Consider the following 19599-nt stretch of genomic DNA (forward strand, 5'->3'; position numbering starts at 1 on the left):
CCCGGGAGCCGACCGCTTTTTCGATTCGTTAGGAGCTCATGGCTTTCAGCTTATGACCCCTATTCAGGTGGCCACATCCATAGAGGATAGCATTTCTCTTCAGTCGGCGGGCTACAGCATCCATCGTGCTGCACCGTGGACGCCAAACGCTGTGGTACGTCCTTGCTGTTACCCACATGCGCGATGTGATTATGATGCATGTGCGGCAGTATGGCTATGAAGATCAGCCGCGGCAAGGCTGTTCTGACGGCGCGCGGCAAGTACGGCGCCTTCAGTGACAGGGGCCTCGAACGAGGGCGCGATCCCGGAGCAGCGGCTCCTTTGACCGCACCGCAGCGTGACCAATTCCGTCTGCAGCGCCCAGCAACTCGCTACATCAGTGACAGGCATCTAGCGGTGCTGGAAGCCGAGCTCCATGTCCTGTTGCCAGATGGGGGGAGCTGTGTTACTGCTAACAGCCGAGAACATGCGAGGGCCCTCCGGCAATGGAGTTACGAGGGCCAACAACAAATTACTTGACTTTTTGGGGTAGTAGGCGGCCTGATTTTCATCAGAACAAAGGACTTGAAGGGGCCCCCAATTGCACTGCCGAGCTTACCCCGGGCCGCAATAGGCATCAACCTCCGGAAGCACATAGGTAGCGGCGCGAAGCGCACTTGCACAGCACAAGCACCGCGTGCGGCGGCCTTCCAGACATGACATTGTACAGCCTCCAGCCGCTGTTCCTCCTTTTTACTTTTGGGTTGCCTCCCACAGCAGGGCCAGCTTCCGCCTCTCATAAACGCGTGGACCGACACTGGAGGCACGACAGCACCTTCACCCGACCCGTCGCAATCCGGCGGGCATGTGGGTCAAGGAGGCGGGGCCAAGCCGCTGGCGCTCTCGCAGCAGCTGGCACCGATGTCTGTGTCACAGCGGCTATACGGCAGCATGGAACGGCCGCGGACTGTCGGTAGCGCGGGGGCCCCGGGTCAGCAGCGCAGAGCGGGTAATTTGGGTCGGACGGACGGAGGGGCAAACTGGACTGAGAAATAACGGACGTGGTAACAGCATCGGGGTGCAAACCGGGGACAGGACAGGGTGTGGTCTGGGTTGGGGTTGACGCAAGTGGAGACCGGCGCAGCGCGTGGCCAGGTCAGGTGTATGGCGAGCGGAATCCCGTGTAAGACGCGGATCGGCGGCTCTGCGGGCTGCGGTGGCGGCGAGGACTATTTTTGGGTCCCGCCGTCCCCGTTTCCGCCTCGCTACTGGCCGGCGGCATTGGAACCGGCACGTGTCGCATTGGCTCGTGGAATCCCGGGGCGCAGCACGAGCACCGCGACATCAGCGGCCGCCAAGCGAGGCGCTTACGAGCAACGGAACGAGCTTCTTGTCGTGTCGCAGCCGGTGCCAGCAGTACCAGTGACCAGCAAAACACATGACGTGCTACTTGTGGTGCCGCACACGGGGGTCCAGGGGGGGTCAAACAACCAAGTGAGCAGCAGCAGCAGTCAGATAGTCAGCCGGCCAGGCAGTCTGCCAGCTAGCGCAACCAGCCGGCTCAGGGCTGGAAAGAGGCGGGGCTTCGGCAGCCTGGTCGCTAAAAAACAGGCGTCCGGTAATTAGCGTCCGGGGTGAACTGTCTTCGGAGCGCAGGACCCACCTCCTGAGCCGGTGGAGCGTGTGTGCGCGGCCTTTGAGGTGTTGCCCGTGAGCTCTGGGGTTTCTAGGAAACGTTCAAGCTCAGGGAAAAGCGACGCTCTGCACAGCATCCTAACTTTAGAAACTCTTTGGTGCCTTCAAAAGTTACTTTGTCATTAAATATAAGGTCAAAGAGAGGTTGTTTTGATGCCGCGGCCGCGCACGCCAGGCCGTGTCCCTGTGCGGCTATAGGAGCACAGCCGTCACCATCTCAGCCGCCATCCCAGCAGTCTTCCTAGCGCTCCATGTCGCCACGCGCTCACATGGCCTCGCAAATCCCTACTCGCTGCGGTCTCTTGCACCGAGTCTCTGGTGAAATCCCGTTGTACGACCCACCCATCTTCTCACCCACCAGGATCTTACGGCCCTGTTGCCCTCTGTATCCGCCATGCAGCCAATGCCAAGCTGCCGCAAGGTGGGGGGAGGGCGAGCTGCTTGGAGCCCGTATGCTCCGGCGGCACCTTCGCAGCAGCTTCCGGCGGTCCCAACCCCAACCCCAACCCCTGGGAGGCCCTCCAGGAGGCGGCGCCCGCCACACGCTACGGGGGGAACACGGCGCGTGAGTCGGGCGGACTGGCGCTGATAATGCCGACAGGGTCCAGTCGCGCGTCTATGGTTTCATTCGAAAATCGGCTCCTCTCGTACCTGCAGCCCCTGTCGGGCCCTGCTGGCACTGCCGCACTCGTGAGCGGCGGCGTCTCGCCGATGCGAGGGCCGTCTCGGCCCGCGACGTCGCCCCCACGACCGCCGACGTCCCCGCCTCGGCCGCCCACATCGCCATCTCGCCCCCCCACGAGCTCTCGAGGGGCGTCGTCACCTCCCCGGCCCGCAAGCTCGCCTAAGAGCCCGGGATCGCCGCCTAGGGTGTCAGCATGCGGAATAGCAACCCAGTCGATGACGTTGGACTCCGTGCCGTTGTCAATGGCCGGCAGCGCTGGTCCAGTGTGGGGGGCAGTTGCGGCGGCAGTGGGGCCGCCGCCGGGGCCCCACGGGCCTAGCCTGCCGCCTCTGGTTCCTCGGTCCGCCCTGCACTCCGCTCTGGTGGTACCGGCACCCGGCGCTGAGCCGCCGTGGGGCGGTGCGGGCTTGCCGCACGGCATGTACAGCGCGCTGGCGGACCTACGCGGCGGCATCACCGCCGGCGTGGCGTCGACGCCGCGTGAGGCCTTCCAGAACGGCGGCATGAACGCCGTGGCGGCGGCAGCGGTGGCGAGCGCCGCCGACGCGTCCTTGGACGACATCGCATCTCCGCCGTCCTTGGGACACATGATCACCTTCCGTCCCAGCAACCGACGTCAGGTACAACTGATGGCGGATTGGTTGGACCATACCATTGGGTTGCTTTGGGAGCAACACCTGGCCGCGGCGAAGGCCGCCGCTGACGGCAAAGGGCCGGTGCCGGCGGGTCCTGGCGCCGGCGGCACGGCAGCGCCGACGGCACTGTCCGGCTCCCCATCCGCTAACGACGTGTCGATGCGTTCGCAAGCCGCCACTGGGAGTGGTGCTAGCGGCGCCAGCGGCAGTGGGGGCCCACGTCGGGTCGCCTCCGCGGCCGCCTCGGCGACCCCTTCGGGCAGCAAGGCGGCGCTGGCGATTCGGTTCGGCAGCGTCACCGCTGGTCTGAAGGACCTGAGCTCCAGTCTGTACCATGTCGCCACGGACACGCAGCTTTGGTCGTCCATGGTGGAGGTGAGCGGTGACTGCTTGACTGGCCTTCGAGTGCAATTGGTGTGTCTCGTGTACTGGGGGCCCTGTGGGGATTTTTTCGGCTGCCCATGATGATGATGATGATGATGATATGATGGTGACAACGACGACGACGACCTACCTCCCCTCGTGGTTCCGTCGTTGACCCCACCTCAGGCCACGGCCGCTGTAACCAACGCGGTAATCCAAAACGTGGCTCACCGGTGCTGGGAGGAGGGGGCTCTGCTAGCCCGGCTGTGGAACCTCAACACAGCGCTCATGGACAGCGGGCTGGCAGCGGCACGCAAGGCCCAGCAGCAGCTCAGCGCCACCGCAGCGGAACAGGCAGCCAAGATACGCAGGTGGCTTTTGGGCTGATGTGCTGGCGGGGACGGGGCAGTTAGGGATGAGCGGCGCCCGTTAGCGGGGTACGGGCGGGGGAGGGCAAGTGAGTGGCACGAAGCCACGTGCCGCATGGATTTCAACCGGGCCAGGATCTCCTGCGCCTCTACTCTACTCTAGAATCTCCTTCCCATTCCCCGTCTTCATCTCCCCTTTGTTCTCCGTTGCGCCTCGTTCCAGGCTGGACCCTCTGATTGACTGGGAGTTGGAGAGCCGTACAGCGAGGGAGGAGTTGACCACGGCCTTGGAGGTGGGCGTGCGGAAAAGCATACGCACAGACGCGCACACGCACACACACGCGTGCGCGCGCGCACACCTCACGACACAAATTGCCTGTCTGTCGTGAAACCGGTCGGGAACACGCTGTGTTGCGTTTTTTACACCACACCACGCCACGCCACGCCACGACCTTCTCTGCGTGGTGTGCCTGACTGCGCTTTCCAGGACTCCACAATTCTGAAGTCCAGGGGACTTGCCATTGTGTTGCTCCTGCGTACATAGCGCTGGGTCTCTAGGACCATTATCTGTGGGCCGCGGCGGAAGCCGGCGTGCCGACCGGGGGACGCAGCTGGACTGGGTTGATGGGGCTGATGGTGCTCATGCGGCCCCACGTACGGTACCCCGCTACGGGACCCGCTAACCCCGCAAACCAGCTGCCGCACGTGACAGGACCTGCTGCCCCTGAATGTCCCTGCTTGCGTCTCCACCTGCGCCACCACCTGCGGCAATCCGCCAGGGTATCAGGCACGTGCTGATTCGTAGGTCATACATCAGCGCACACACACATACATACACACATACAAACACACCTAGCATTGCCTGTTCACATCTACTGTATGTCTAGGTTCTGTGGCTTCCGATTCACAGAGCTTACACTCCTGGTACGGTGTCCTATTTTGTAACCTTGGCTGCTTTATGGAAGGCGTCATGATTCCTCTGTAAAGGTAAAGGTATTGTCGTTAATCCCCTCAACGCCCTCCGGTTGCTTTGCCCCTTAACGTTGCCCGGGGGTTCGAGCCTTCGAGCGCTCCTTACCTTTAAATTATTTGATCTCTGTCCCCTTGATGCCCTTCCATCCCCTCTCTGCCTTGCATGTGCCTTTACCCGCTGCTCCTGCTGCCTGGCCAGGTGAGTCCAAAAGGTGGTTCGAGCTTCTTTGGTATTTCGCGTTGGTGTCGGTAGGCTAGCCGGAATAGTTTAGTTTGGGTCGGTCGGGTCAGTCGCGCGTTCTAGTTTTTTTGGGGGGTTGGGAGGAACACTTGCATACCGGCAGCCTTTCAGTATCAGCAATGCAGCTTTCTTTCCTGGCCAGCAACTTTACGCCTCTTTTACGTCAGCATTTTTTCTCGCCGCATTTTTTCTCGCCGCCTTCACTACTTTTTCTACACCTAGTTTACGGTTTGGCTATAATATTTCTGGCGGCTTAGGTAGGTAGGACTTCCAACATCCACGTCAATTCTTCGTTCCGAGGTTACAGTCGTCATCTCGAGGTTACAGTCGTCACAGTCGCCACGGACGCCTTTCGGTCAGTTCTTTCGGTTGCTACTATCTTGCCCTGGCAGCAGCTTCAATCGCGTGTGGTTCGTCTTTCCCCTCTCTACCGCGCTTATCGCCTCCCACCCCCTTCATCGCCTTGTCTTTTCCGTCTTCGCTTCCTCACCCGCCCCCTCCCCCCGCCACACACACACACACACACTAGGCCTCCCGCGCGGAGGCTCTCCTGGCAGGTCGCGAGCGGGATGCGCTGCTGCGGGAGAACGATAAGATCATCGCCCACTACCGCAAGGAGCTCAAGACCTACAGGTGCGTGGGGAGGCTCTGGTTCGGAGGGTGTGCGTGGGGAGGCTCTGGTTCGGAGGGTGTGCGTGAGGAGGCTCTGGTTCGGAGGGTGTGCGTGGGGAGGTTTGTGTTCGGAGGGTGTTGACCGTGTAAGGATCGAGGGTGCGGCTGGTCCGAGGCTGAGGGTGAGCGTTCAGCCAGCTAAGAGCTGTGAACTGGAATCCTGAGCCTTCCCTCTCTCCCTCCCTCTCTCCCTCCCTCTCTCCCTCCTCCTCTCCCTTCCCGCCGTCCAGGCGCGAGCAACGACGTAACGCATACCGACTGGCACGCAAGCTGCGCAACACACAGCAGCAGCTGGAGCTCATGACGGTACGCCGTGTGTTGGTTGACAATGGAAAATTCTGTCGGTCGACGCTTGACGGTTGGTTTGCCGGGTTGCCGGTTAGGGCACACGAGCACACGAGCGCACACAGACCTATGTCCCTTACCTAACTAGTGTGGCTCCTAGGAGGCTCTTGGGCCTCTATCTGGCTCATGTGGATACTTGTTACACCTCTTCTGGGTAACGCAATCGAGGTGTATGTATCACACACACACACACACATACACAGACTGCAAGGGAACGGCCCTACGTACTAAATGCTTCATGTGTATGGCGCCCGTACCCTCCCCCTTTCCCTGTCCCCTACCTAGGGGCCCCCCTCTTCCACCCCAGCCTCCCCACAGCCTCCCTACACCAACCGAACCCTACCCCACCCTACCCTCCCTGGCTTGCCCTCTCTGCAGCGCGATCGAGATGTGTTGTACAACGCCGTGTCGTACACCAAGTCCCAGACTGCCCAGTTGGTTGACGTCATCACGGGGCTTCAGGGCCACCTTCGCGCCGTCATATCGGGCGCTGGCGGTGGCGCTGGCGCTGGCGGTGGCGGCAACGGCAAGGTGTCGTTTGAGATGATGGGCGAGGAGGCGTTTCCGGAGCTGCAGCAGGTGGAGCATGGCCTCAAGAATATACTGCACAGCTTGCAAAAGGTGCGCGAGTCGGGCAGCAGTGGATGTGGCAGGGCGGATGATGTTCGCTGCCGCTGCATCTTGTGGCCTGTCCTGACCCTCGTGTCTTTGCCTGAACCTCCTCCCTGACCCCCATATCCTCATAGCCTCGTCTGCGATGTTTTTTCTTTCCTAAGTAGAACCCCTCATCCTGATTCCTCTTTCTATGCAGTGCGCCGGCTAAGCGTCGCGCAGCAATGGTCCTCTTCCTTTGGGCTTTCCTCTTACGCTCTTACCGTCCTACCTTCTTCCATGTTGCCTCTTGCCCGGGCTCTGCCCTCTGCCCCCTTCTCACGTTCGTGCTTCCCCTCCACCCCCGCCTTCTCCACGGGGTCCACCACCTTCCCCTTGGTTTTCTGTCGCCCTGCCAACCCCTCCCTCCCCCTCCCCCTCGTCCTCCCCCCTCCCCCTCGGGGCCCAGGTTCGTGACGTGACCCAGGACGCCGAGGACAGCCACTTCGTGACGGAGGAGCAGGTGACGGCGGTGGCGGCCGCGGACACCACGGGGGATGAGCTGGTGGACGAGGTGCTGGCGGAGGGAGATCCGGAGCCCTCGCCGGAGGAACTGGAGGCGGAGGCGGCAGCGGCAGCGGCACTGGAGCGACAACACCAACACCAACAAGGTGGGAGCTGAAGGGGGCTAGGGGTTCGGGTGGGGAAGACTGGATGGCGAGGGGTGTGTAACAGGGGAGAGAGTGGAGGGCGAGGGGTGTGTAACGGGGGAGAGAGTGGAGGGGCTTGGAAGGGAAACCCCTCAGCTAAGAGATAGGGGCTTTGGAAAGGGACGGTGGGTTCCTTCAATGTGTCGTAGTGGCTTAGTCATAACCTTCATAAGGCCCACCTGGACCACCGGGGCAACCCTAGCTGAGGCAACATCGTAGCGCAATAGTCCACGTCATGTCACGCCACACCACCTACGTGGCATCGTTATTCCGTCCTACTCGCAAGTTCATGTAGCCAAGCGGCTTAGTAACCTACCTACCTACCTACCTTACCATCATGCTTTCTGCTCGTTTACCATGGCACCTGCCATGTCACCCTTCCCTTCCCCCTCCCACTGCCCTTCCCTCACTCCCAGGCTCCGACAGTGACTACGACAGCGACGAGCCAGACCCCAACAGCGCCCTGTCAATGCTGGCGGAGGCGGCTCTGAGGGGCACGGGCGAGGTACGCTGCGTATCTAAGTTCCGTAGGTGTATGCGCCACGTTGGTCACCATGCGACCCGTGGGTCAGTGACGGAAAACCTACATTTGGATTACCAAGCTTACGGAGTCGTCGTGTCCAAACATTCTATCACCCGCTTTGGCCAGTGTAGTAAATTCCACAGTAGGAATAAACTCTAATCTTACACTGGTCGTACAGAGGATCAGGATTATTGGTGTTTTGTTCCTCATGCCCACACCCCGCCGCGGGCAACGAAGCCGCCACTCAGCACCTCACCCGACTCCAGCCCTGCGTTCCGCCGCAAGGCGACCCACCTCCACCTTTCCTAGCCCTGCTCCGCGTCCATAAGCCCCGGGGTGGCTGGCGGATCCGCACCTCCCACCTCCCACCGGGCCGCATACCTCTTTTTTGCGGGGCTACTTCTGTCGCCCAGCGCACTGCGCCAACCATCCCCGCCGTTGTGTTACAAAGAGCAAAAAGCGCCGGACCCTCTCGAGTCCTATTACTGCTGTCACTTTTCGCTGCTGGGATATATATGCGCGTCGGTCACTGTCCAATACGTCGTTTTTGTGCACCTTCAAGAAAGTAAATCTGCGCTGTTCCGCGGCCCATGCCCCTTTCCTACCCGCGGTGGTTTGCAGAGCTCTGAAGATGGCGAGGATGACGATGGTGACGACTATGGGGCGGAGGAAGAAGCTGAAGAAGGGGGGCCCGGCCAGGGGGCCGGCGGCTCAGGAGACGGAGGTCTGGGCGGGGAGGAGGAGGCGGGGCAGGACGGCGGGGCGGAGGGCCGGGGGCTGTTCTCGGAGATCTCTCCGGCCGCCGGCGCGGATGACGACGCGTTCTTGGAGGACGAGGAGGGCGGCCGGGCGGGGCCAATCCTGACGCAGGACGGCGAGCTGCAGCCCGGGTGAGAAGGCGTAAGGGGGGGAGAACGGAGAAGAAGAAGAAGAAGAAGAAGATGATGAGGTGGAAGAGGAGGAGGAGGAGAAGAAGGAGGAGAAACCTCCTGAGTTGCGGACAGTTGTACACCGTACAACCGCTCCCATGCCCCCCACCTCCGCGCCAGGTTCTCATCCCTCGGGTCTGCTCGGCCTGAATCTGTTCCTGAACCAGTTTCCCCCTTCCCCCATGAACCCTCCCGCTCCCACCACATGTTACTCAGTACGATATTGCCGTACTTGTACTCGTCATCGTACTGCATCCTCCTTGTTACCCCCTCTCGGCTCTCCCCGCTTTGCTTGTCCCCCATCATCCCGACCTCCATTGGGGCCCTACCCCTACCCGGGGTGCTCCTACCCCTACCCCTACCCCCTTCACCGCACTCCCTCCGCTGCAGGCGCTCATTGCAAACCCGGAGCAGCACCGCCTCCCCAACCTTGCCCGGGATGGCTGGAGACGAGGACTCGGCCGCCGGCAGCCGCACGCCCCTTTCCCGCTCCGTCTCCCGCACCGCATCCCGCTCCGCCTCTCCAGATGTGGTCGCCGTACCGCGATCCGCGTCCGGCACACCGACGGGCCCTCCTGACGCTGCTGGGGGCGGAGGCGGAGGCGGAGGCGGAGGCGGTAATGCCAACCGCCAGGACAACAAGAACAAGAAGAAGGGCAAAAACAAGAACAAGAACCGAGGCAACGCCGGAGGCGGGGGTGGGCGGGGTACCTCGGGCCGCGGCCTCGGGCCCCCGGGCGCGACCAGTTTTGGCCCTGGCGGCGGCGGCGGCGGCGGCTCCATCAACGGCGGTGATCCAGGGGCTGTTGGCGGCGAGGGGCAGGACGGGTACGGCAGTGTCGCCGGCAGCGGTACCCGCTCGACACCTGCAGGCAGTCTCACCCAGATTGCACCACAGGATCCCCACCTAGCCCATGGCGGCGGCGGCAGCCAGGGACATGGCCACAGCGGCCGCGGCAGCGGCGCCATCGACGGCCACGGCGGGCCGCTGGGTACGGCAAGTACGATCCCCGGTTCTATCTCCCGCAGCGCGTCACCCACGACACCGCTGCCACGCGGGCGGGTATTCAATTTGGCGACCAACGGCTGTCAGACGGGGCCGGAGCTGCTCAAGGGTGTGGCAGATCCGGATATTGCTGAGGCTGCGAAGCAGATGAAGGCGCTCAGAGAGGCTCTTGGCGAGATCGGCATTGTGGGGAATCCCAATGATGATGGTGCGTCGGTGTGGTGCGTCCATGCCTGGGGGACGTGTTTCGTGGGGCCGGGCAGGGAGGGGGGAGAGTGCGGGCCAGGGTTTTGTTGCAAAGACCGAATGCCGCGATCCATGGGGAACGCGACGCGCCGAGAGGGCCGTTCAGGTGTGACGTGTGCGAGCTTGTGATGTGCGAGGCGGTGGGTATGTGCGATATGGGCTTTAGGGGTTTCAGGAGTGCACGTGTGCTTGTTTGTAGATGCGTGTACATGTGTACATGCGTACATGTGTGTATATGTGTATATGTTACATATCGATTCGGGCCTGATGCAGGCCAGGGGCACCTAACCGTAAAAACCCCAACGGGAACGAACGCCGAAGCACTCCGTCATTTAGAGGGGCGTTATTATCGGCCAAGAGTCCTCTGACCATTCTCCTTCTCCCTTATCAATATGTAGATGTGTAGATGTTATGTTGTGTTGTGTTATGTTACAGAGTGCGAGGCTTCTGGGCCGCTTTATCACATTGTTAGTTATACGATTTATCACCTGTGTAGATGTAAATATGTACTTAAGGAAGGTAGGTAAGAAGTTAGGTCGGGACCCTCCGCAGCGCCACCCGTCTGGTGTGTTCCAGGGGGCCCGGCCCCGGTCCCGGGTATGCGGGGGGGCTCGCGTGTCCTTACCACGCGTGTTTTATCCGCCGTACATCCAGGCGTTTGGTGCCTGCTCGCCCACTGTGTGCTCTTCGGTTGCATGGCGCCGTGTGGTGCTACCGTACCTACCTTGTCATGTTTTGTTTTTCACTCGTATCCCCTGTACTGCACTGTCTTCCTTGTACGGCCACCCGTCCCGCAGCGGACGGTACGGATGGTCTGCTTACTGCTCTGCGGCAGTACATGTCCTCGCTGTCGTCGGAAGCGGGTACACTCACAAAGCAGCTGGAGAAGGTGAGGATGGGAGACGCAGGAAGAGGGGAGACACGGGCTCTGACCTACGTTGGTGGGGTGTGTGTGCTGCTGCGCGTGCATGCATGCATGCAGGCAGGCAGGCAGGCAGGGGCCCCCCGCCCCCTTGGCGATCGGTTGGCAAACGGCAACGTTGCCACGTACCGGCAGGTTCCCGAAAAAAGAGTCCACCGTTTTCCATTCCGTACAAACTACCCTTTTCCTTGCACCTTCTGGCGCCTTCCGTGTTCGTGTGCTGGTGTGCTGGTGTGTTCGTGTGTTCGTGTGCTGATGGGGTCGGAATCCTCTTCCTCATGTCCCCCACTCTCTATACCCCTCCCTTCCCCTCCTTCCCTTCCCCCCCTTCCCCCCCTTTCCCCCCCTTTCCCCCCCTTTCCCCCCCTTTCCCCCCCTCCCACTCGCTCCACAGCTCAAGGTGGTCGCTGAGTCCGCTGAGGCCTCCAGAGCTGACCTGGCCCAGACGGCGGAGGCGCGGGGCAGGGAGGTGGCGGCGGTGAGGCGGGAGCTGCTGGATGCCAAGAAGAGGTACTCACAGCTGTGCAACACACTGGAGGCGCTCGGTGAGAGGGGGCCCATTGCTGGCGGTGGTGGGGTTGGGCGCGCGGGTGGGCGGGTGAGTGCGGGTGAGCGCTTGTACGACTTGACAGTCTGTAACTCCTGTCGCCCGGTCAGAGTCCACTCTTCACTGCCATGAGGGCGCCGCTGCTGGTGCGGCCATTCGCTGCAGTCGCGTTCGGGTAGCGTCCCGTCCTGTCTCGTCCGGGCTCGGTTGTCTTCTCTCGACCCCTTGCTCCCTTGCCTCCCCCCTCCTGGGGGCCCCTTTTTTCGGACTTTGGGCGCCGTGGACGGCGGTTTATTTATTTCTGGAGTTTCTCGCATATTATGATTTTCTCCCCCCTTTCCTGGGCAGGCATCGACCCACGTAACCCGACCTTGCCCAGCCATACGGATGGTGAGAGTGTGGGCAGCCCGGTGGACGGCGGCCGGGTAGCCGGCTCCAGAGGCAGCATCAAGGCCGGCCGTGACAGCACAGGGGAGGGCAAGAGCAGCAAGGGAACGAAAGTCAGCCGGCTGGCGGCGGTGAAGGAGAAGGCGCGAGAACGCGCCATGGCGGCGACGGTGCCGCAGGCGCCAGTGTTGGGTCGTACGAGCACCACCGCCCCGCGCGGAGGCGGCAACACCGGCTACGCAGCGTCAGGTAACCGCGTGATGCTGCCGGCGGCGATGCTGGCGGCGGCGCAGCAGCGCGCAGCGGAGGCGGCGGCCGCTGGGGAGGAGGGCACCGCTGGCAGCATCGCCGCTGGCGGCGGCAACGTCGCCGCGACGATCTCCGCCTGGCGCGCCGGTGGCGGCGGCGCCGCCGCCGCCGGCGGTGGCGGCAGTGGGCAGACGCCAGTGTACATCCGGCCAGATCGCGCCGCCGCCACTGCACGGCTTCAGGACGCGCTGACCCGTTACGCTGACGCCAAGCCACGTACCTTGGAGTGGCTCCTGAAATTGATCGACTCGATGTACAGGGGCAAAGCCACCAACGACGAGCAGCGCTCCAAGATTGGTCAAGAGCCGCTAACCATGATCGAGTACATGTTCCAACACCTGTCGGGTACGTAGGGCTGTACGAAGGTACCTAATCTGTACGGCAAACCGTGGATTACCAGTATGGATTCTTTGGGGCAAATGGCCCGTGTGGTTTTTTATACTCTCACCGAAGGATATGTACGGCAATCTCATTAGGAATGTAAAAAATAAAAACGGCATGGGGGTTGCCACCTGCCATGCCACATGCCACATCGTGCCACCTGTTCAGCTCTCGGCCCTTCAGTATGTTGTTACAGGGTGGTTAACTTCGCCAGCGGCCCCCTTTCCCGGGGCAGTCCCTGCTCTCCCCTGCTAGAGGGGCACCCTAATCCGTCACCCCATCCGACTTCAGAATGTATTCGTTGGGTTCGGCAACTCACCACCAGCATCCAACCAAATCTAGCGGATCAACGGCGCATCAACTTAGTTCCTGGTCAGCTCGCAAGTTGATATTATCACGTCCTACACCGTCCATATGATGGGGGGCCACCTCCCATTTCAACACTCCTCAAACACCCGAGGAGCTGGCAGGCGGATTTGAACCCGGGTCGACTGGATCGACTGGGAGCAGAAGTCAGGCCTTAACTTCTGCCAGCCGCCTGCCTATCAGTATGTATGTTGTTACAGGGTGGTATAGCTTCACCAGCGCCCCCTTTCCCGAGGCAGTTCCCTGCTCTCCCCTGCGAGAGGGGCACCCTAATCCGTTCGCCCCATCCGACTTCAGGATGTAATCGTTGGGTTCAGCAACTCACCACCAGCATCCAACCAAATCTAGCGGATCAACGGCGCCTCAACTTAGTTCCTGGTCAGCTCGCAAGTTGATATTACAGCGTCCTACACCGTCCATAAGATGGGGGGCCACCTCCCATTTCAACACTCCTCAAACAAGTAGTCAGTATGTTTTGGGCGTCTGCCGTACATCCCCTTCCGCCGCCACTGAGCCGTCGGAATTCTCCCACGGGCCGCATTCCCATTGTCTTCTGCCTCATTTGCTCGTCCACAGGCCAGTACGGCACCAAGGACCTTGTGAACCAGTACGCTGCCCAGCTAGTGGCGACCTGTTTGCAGTACTGCGCCAACGACCCACGGGTCGGAACCTTCCAGCGCTTCCTCATGGAGGAGTGGGACACACGTGTTCTGTGCGCCTACATGGATGGTGAGCTGCGTGCTTGGTTTAGTTTTACATGCGTTGTGTGTGTGTGTGTGTGTGTCTGGAGAGTTTGGCCGCTCCGCTTATGTCATTATCTCACTATGGCACGTGTTGTCACACCCCGGTGTACAGTATCGGTGCCACTCTGTTTCCGAGTGTCGGGCGCCCGGCTAGCCTCACTCTCCTCTCCCCCCTTCCTCCCGCTCCTCCTCCTCCTCTTTCCAGCCACCCGGCGGCTCCAGGAGCCCAGTCGGGTACCTTGCTGCGACTTCCCCGCTGACTACTTGCCGTCGGGAGCCCGGAAGAACGACTCGGCACCGGTGGATGTGAGGAAGGCGCTTTGGGTGGCGGAGAGGGTGAGTGCAACAGCAGCAGCAGCAGCAGCAGCAGCAGCAGCAGCAAGAGGAGGAGGAGGAGGAGGGCAGGTTCTTATGGAAGGGGGCGCAGGGGGGGATTTTTGCCGCGGAGGGCAGAGGCGAGGATTGTCCGGGGTCCGTGACTTTTGGGGACATTCAGGCCCAGGGTGAACATGCCAGGTACACACACGCTCACTTTCGAGCAGCAGTGTCAGCAATGATATGATCCTTTTCCTGCTGTGCTGTGCTGTGCTGTGCTGTGCTGTGCTGTGCTGTGCTGTGCTGTGCTGTGCCAGTACATCCCCCCTTTCATCCGGTTTACGCCTCTTAGCCCTCTTAGCCCTCTTAGCCCTCTTAGCCCTCTTAGCCCTCTTAGCCCTCTTAGCCCTCTTAGCAGTCTTAGCAGATCGTAACACGTAGAAATCCTTTGTTGTTCGTTCTCCCCGGGGCCCCCCCTGCAGGTCCTGATGCGCCGATCCCCCAAGGCCGCCTACGTGTTCGCCCAGCTGCTCAGCTCCAAGGCGGAGTCCATCACGGCCGCCGAGATGGACTCGTACTTCGTATCGCCAGGAAGCTACGGGGCAGAGCTGCAGCAGGTGCGTGAGTGCGTGAGTGCGTGACGACCAGGCGCTCCGCAAATAAAGATCTCGTTGTGGTCGCGGCAGGGAAGTTCGACTAGACCACGCAGACCACGTGTGCTTGTGTGTTGTACTGTTGAAGAACTTGGGAAGGGGGCGTTGGGGGGGGCAATGGCAAACAGGTCCACTCGCCGGGTGCTGTTTGTGGCGACGCGTTACCCCCAACCCCCCATGAGCCGTTGTTATGGTCCTCTTTACCCATTACTTTGTTTCCTTGCTGCTATCTCCCTTCTATTCTCTCTCTCTCTCTTGCCCCCCCTCCCCCAGGTTCGTCAGTTCGAGCTGGGCCGGGGGGAGTTCAAGCGGATCAGTTCCGCTGTGTTTCTAGATGCGCTATGCGGGGAGTACGCCCGCATGGAAAGCATATTCAGAGAGATGCTGCCCGAGGTGGGGACGGGGACGGGGACGGGGACGGGGGAGAGGCATAGCGAAGGAGAAGCCGCGGACTTCGGATCTAAAGACCTTCGGAGGAGGATAGCGTCCAGGGGGGGGGAGAGTGATGGCTGTGTGCTGTGAGCTCCGAAACCTGAAGAATGGCACGTGGGCTTTGAACCCCCCACACCCCACACCCCGAGCCCCTCTGGCGTCCCTGCGCGTGCACACGGCCCCGCACACACGCACAATCCGCCCATCTTATTCCTTTCCTCTCTGATCTTGCGGCGCTCCATCCCCCCAACGAGGGGCGAGAAGGGGTTGCTTCACAACCCCCAGCAGGGAGATCCCGACGCCGCGCTGCTGTTGCGCCTCGCACTCACACGCACCCTCTGCCCCGCCGTCTTTCCCCACCCACCCCGTGCAGCTGTTCTCCCAGTACGATTCCGACGGTGACGGCTGGATCACCAAACATGACGTCAGCGAGCTTTTCAGCGACATTGTGGGAGATATGGCCCATGCGGGAATGCAGCTGCCGGTGGACTCGGCGGCAGCCGCAGCAGGAGGTGTCGGTGGCGCTGGCGGCGCCGGCGGCGGCGGCGGAGGCGGAGGCCTCAACGCCGCTACCCTGACCGAGTCCGAGCGCGAGGCCGCTCTGGAGGCGTTGTGGACGGTGCTGTCAACAGCGGAGGTCGACGCGCGAAATCGGGCAGATAGCAGTCTGGTCTATCCGGACGGTGCCGTACGGCCGCCCGGTGGCGGCATGGTGTCGGCATCAGCGGTGACTCACCTGTCAGACAGCGGTTTCTTCGAGGGCGCTTTCCGGTCGGACTTTGTGAGAGCATGGGCGCGGGCGTTCAAGACGGGTGCGGCCCAGCTCCCCGGAGGACTGGGTGCACTGGCGGAGGTGAGGGAGGCGGTGCCGTACCACCGTGTGGTGCGTCCGGCGGATGTCCACAACCCGCCAGCGTGGCGTCTTATCACCGACCTTGCGTGTTTCCGGTCTAAATGTTTCCGGCTTTGGCGGATCTTTCCCCACTCGTGCGGCACTTGTAAACTTGATAATTGATCAATTAAATAGTATAATTAGTTCATCAAAACATAATTGATAATTAATTGTGATTCCTTTTCTTCCCCTGTAGATGGATCTCCATGCCGCTCGTGACGCCGCCCGGCGCCTGCTGTCCGTGTTGGTGACCCGGCACTGGACCCACCACGGGGAGACGCTGGAGGGCTACTTCGCGGACGCGGGGGCCCTGGCGGAGCAGCAGCTCAAGCAGCAGGTGGAGGGAGATTGGGCGGCGGATTGGGCGGCGTGTGGGGTGTGTGTGTGTGTGTGTGTGTTTGTGTGTGTGTGTGTGTGTGTGTGTGTGTGTTGTACGTAGGGATTTCGTGTGGGAGTGAGCACACGGTAGCGAACACACCGGCACACATGCGCACAGTCCATGCAGTCGAGGTCGCAAGCCATGCGATCTCAAGCGCTGATGAGGGCCGCAGGGATGTCTATGTGGCCGTGCCCCTCCCAACACCTGCCCCCCTCTCTCCACCACACTGGCAACCCGCACCCCCCAGGCGGCCCTCCTAGAGGGCGACATGGGGGGCTCCCACGGGGACGGTCGCGACGGACCGCGTCGCGCCGCAGCGCTGTGCACAGTGTTGCGGTTGCTGCTGGTGAAGAAGGCGGACCGGTTCTCATCGCTGCTGACGGCGGAAAACCTGACAGGCGGCCCACACAGTAAGGACGCGTCGTACTCCTCGTACTCGTAGGAAAAAATGTAATTTTTAGCATGAATAAGGAGGAGTATTCCCTTTCTGATCTTAGTCGCAGGAGGGATCAGGGGCAAATCCTATGGCTCTCAGACAGTGTCAGACAGACGCTTGGGGCAGTTGCGGCATCCGGGCTCCCTTTTCACCCCGGACCCCTCTTTTCTTAACTGCGTGTTTTTCCTGTCACCAATTTCCTCCCCCTGAATACATTGATAACTGACAAACCCTCCACACACACGCACATACACACACACACATAACAGACGGGCCCCCGTCGGAGCTGGAGGAGCTGCTGGAGCGGCTTACGGCTGCCGTACGGCTGCTGTACGGTCCTCACGATAGCATCTGGGTAGTGGGCGCGGAGATGGACGAGCTGGAATCACTGAGCGGTCTGGACGCCGCCGATGTGGGAGCGCTTCCCGCCGGTTACAAGTGAGCTGAATGACTGACAGACAGACAGACTGACTGACAGACTGACAGACTGACAGACTGACATACTAAGAGGCTGATTCACGGCATTAGGCCTTTACAGGCGGATGGTCACCCTAAGGCTTCCTCAGCTACCAGCCGTGTGCCCTTCTTAACCAACCCTCAACCAGCAACAGCGTGTGGAAAAAGCGATTGATCTTGCAATCCTTACTCTACTTAGTGTTGGACATGACTCGGAGCAGTGCTTTGTATGCATGTATGTATGATGTGTGGGACAGGGGCCGCTCTTCACCCTGTGGCCGCTACCCGGCGAAACCCTGCCTTTCCCCGGTATTTCGGGGCACCCTCATCTAGTCACCCTAGTCAACTTCTCAGTGGATCGCTTAGGTTCCGCACCCACCACCAGCATCCAACGGAATCTGCCGGGTCGACAGCGGCCCAACTCCGTTCCTGGTCAGGCCGCAAGTTCACTTTATCCCACCACCGTTCATCGACTTGGGGCACTTTACCTTCCACCATTGGATGGATTTTCGACCCTGACAGGGATCTCCCGGGGGCAGTGGACCGTGCCTTACCAGTAGTGCCTGATCTAAGTATTGTATGTATGTGTATATATACCCAGTCCTGATACAATACGCGCCGTACACTCCGATTATGCCTATCCCCTTCCGCTCACCGCAGGCGCTGGCTGGCGCGTGTGGCGGTTCGCTGCTGCGCTCTCCACGACCGCCTGCACCTTTCCCTACCGCAATGCCCGCTCATACCCCACCTGCAAACGCACCGCGGCGTGCCCTTCTACGCGCGCATGTGGCGCCGAGCCACAGCCGCTGCCGTTGCAGCCCGCCGCCGCGCCACTATCTCACGCACACCGCCGTTTGCCGCCATGCGTACGACTAACGCTACGGGCTCTGGCGGCGGCACCGGCACCGGCACCGGCGCCTCCGTCTCTTCCACCGACAAGCCCCCCGCTACACCCACCTCCCCAGCTGTGAAAACGGCAGGCGGCGCCAACAGCGCCATCACAAAGCGACCAGCATCAGGAATGCACCTTGGTGCGCGGCCTTCGTCACCTGCGCGACCCCCCTCGGGGTCCATGTCGGCTCGTAGCCAAGCCGCTTCTAAATCGCCCACATCCCGCCCCACTTCCGCAGCCTTGCGGCAGCAGCAGCAGCAGCAACAGCAACCACCGCGGGCCTTATCGCCGCAGCTGTCGCTGCCCTCGCGGCCGTCTAATAGCGGCAGAAGCACACCGCCGCCGCTGGGCCCCCTGTCGGCCTCAGTGCCGGTGCCGCTCGTGGTTCCGGAGCCCCCGGAACTAACCGGCGGCCCCGACGTCGTGACGTCATAGTTGTAGCATCTATAGTAGGGGTGCCGTTTGCGCGACGTGGTGTGTCGTCCCTGCTGCTGTACTCTACCTACCTTTTGTGTGGATGTGCGGGTATGTGCGCCTGGTAGCATTTGGTGGTAGTGGTGGCGTGTAAAGAGGCGCTTGCAGGAATTATATTGTGCGTGGAAGTTGCGATGTGTAGGGGAGCTGAGCAGTCGTTCGTTGTTGTGCTGATGACGCGGGCTGCGATATGTTGGGTCGAGGGTGGTACTCAGCAGGTGGTGGCCGGTAGACAGCGCCGCGTGCGTGAGGTCTGACTGGTTTGGTGGTGTGTGGGGTCTGAGGGTGGCGCACGGGGGCCCTTTAGGAGAAGAACTAAAGGGGAACCCCCTTGTCCCTCTGGTCTTAGTCCCCCCCCCCTAGGGTGTGATCCCCTAAAGGGGAAGGGCATCATCGTGGGTACTGGGCCCCTGGCAGAACGCTGCACAGTAACGGCCGGGCGTCTGGGACGGTGGTGCAGTTCGTCGAACTGGTGACAAATTGGGCTGCAGATGGGCTCTCCTAAGTCGTGGCAGGAGCTTGACAGGACTTTGAATTGACAGGACCGAGCACTCGGGCCGCTGTGGGTGCCCGGATGGTCCGGCTGTACATGGACGGAAGCGCCTGCAGCTGCACTGCACTGCAAGCAGCTGATAGGGGAAATAGGAGGATAGAACAAACCGCTGTTTCGCACGAAGCTCGTGTATATTTTACTAGCTTGAGTAAGTTGGGACCAGACGGTCGTCGAGATTCTGTGGTATGATGGGTTGTGCACATGAGGATGTGTCGGCTGCGGAAGGTGGGTGTGGGTTCGCTGTTGATGGGGAGCCGTGCTGGCACAGCTTTTGCTTGACGAACGGTATTATGATGCTTGCAGGGATGCGTGCTGTGGGGTTGGTAGTAATGCTGGACCATCGTAGTGGTCCGTGTGATGTGGTGAATGGTGGGAACGACTGCAGAGTGGGCGCTCTGCGAGGTGCGCTGGGCTGTGGTGTGGTGCCTTACGCAATGGGCAGCCTACGCCCTCTACTGGCCAAGGCCCAAGTGCGGCGTCGGCTGCTTGTTACACATGTTGA

At 61.3% G+C, this 19599-nt stretch overlaps 1 protein-coding gene across 1 annotated transcript; it reads left to right on the forward strand.

Moving 5' to 3' along the window:
- Positions 1-210: 210 nt before the first annotated feature.
- On the forward strand, positions 211-18505 carry VOLCADRAFT_94255 (uncharacterized protein; the record flags this gene model as incomplete). The annotated part of the gene is made up of 28 exons (XM_002953396.1): positions 211-396; positions 757-970; positions 2036-2095; positions 2150-3369; positions 3544-3728; positions 3949-4018; positions 4438-4516; positions 4897-4946; positions 5468-5571; positions 5841-5916; positions 6334-6576; positions 7016-7217; positions 7673-7761; positions 8401-8669; positions 9099-9922; positions 10758-10849; positions 11277-11427; positions 11778-12470; positions 13449-13601; positions 13821-13951; positions 14413-14547; positions 14857-14976; positions 15389-15868; positions 16104-16244; positions 16534-16696; positions 16992-17160; positions 17839-18209; positions 18309-18505. 28 exons carry the CDS (start codon positions 211-213, stop codon positions 18503-18505), a joined length of 6867 nt encoding a protein of 2288 aa, XP_002953442.1.
- Between the last annotated feature and the right edge of the window lie 1094 nt (positions 18506-19599).

Source organism: Volvox carteri (genome assembly GCF_000143455.1).
Source record: "Volvox carteri f. nagariensis unplaced genomic scaffold VOLCAscaffold_36, whole genome shotgun sequence".
Taxonomy (NCBI): domain Eukaryota; kingdom Viridiplantae; phylum Chlorophyta; class Chlorophyceae; order Chlamydomonadales; family Volvocaceae; genus Volvox; species Volvox carteri.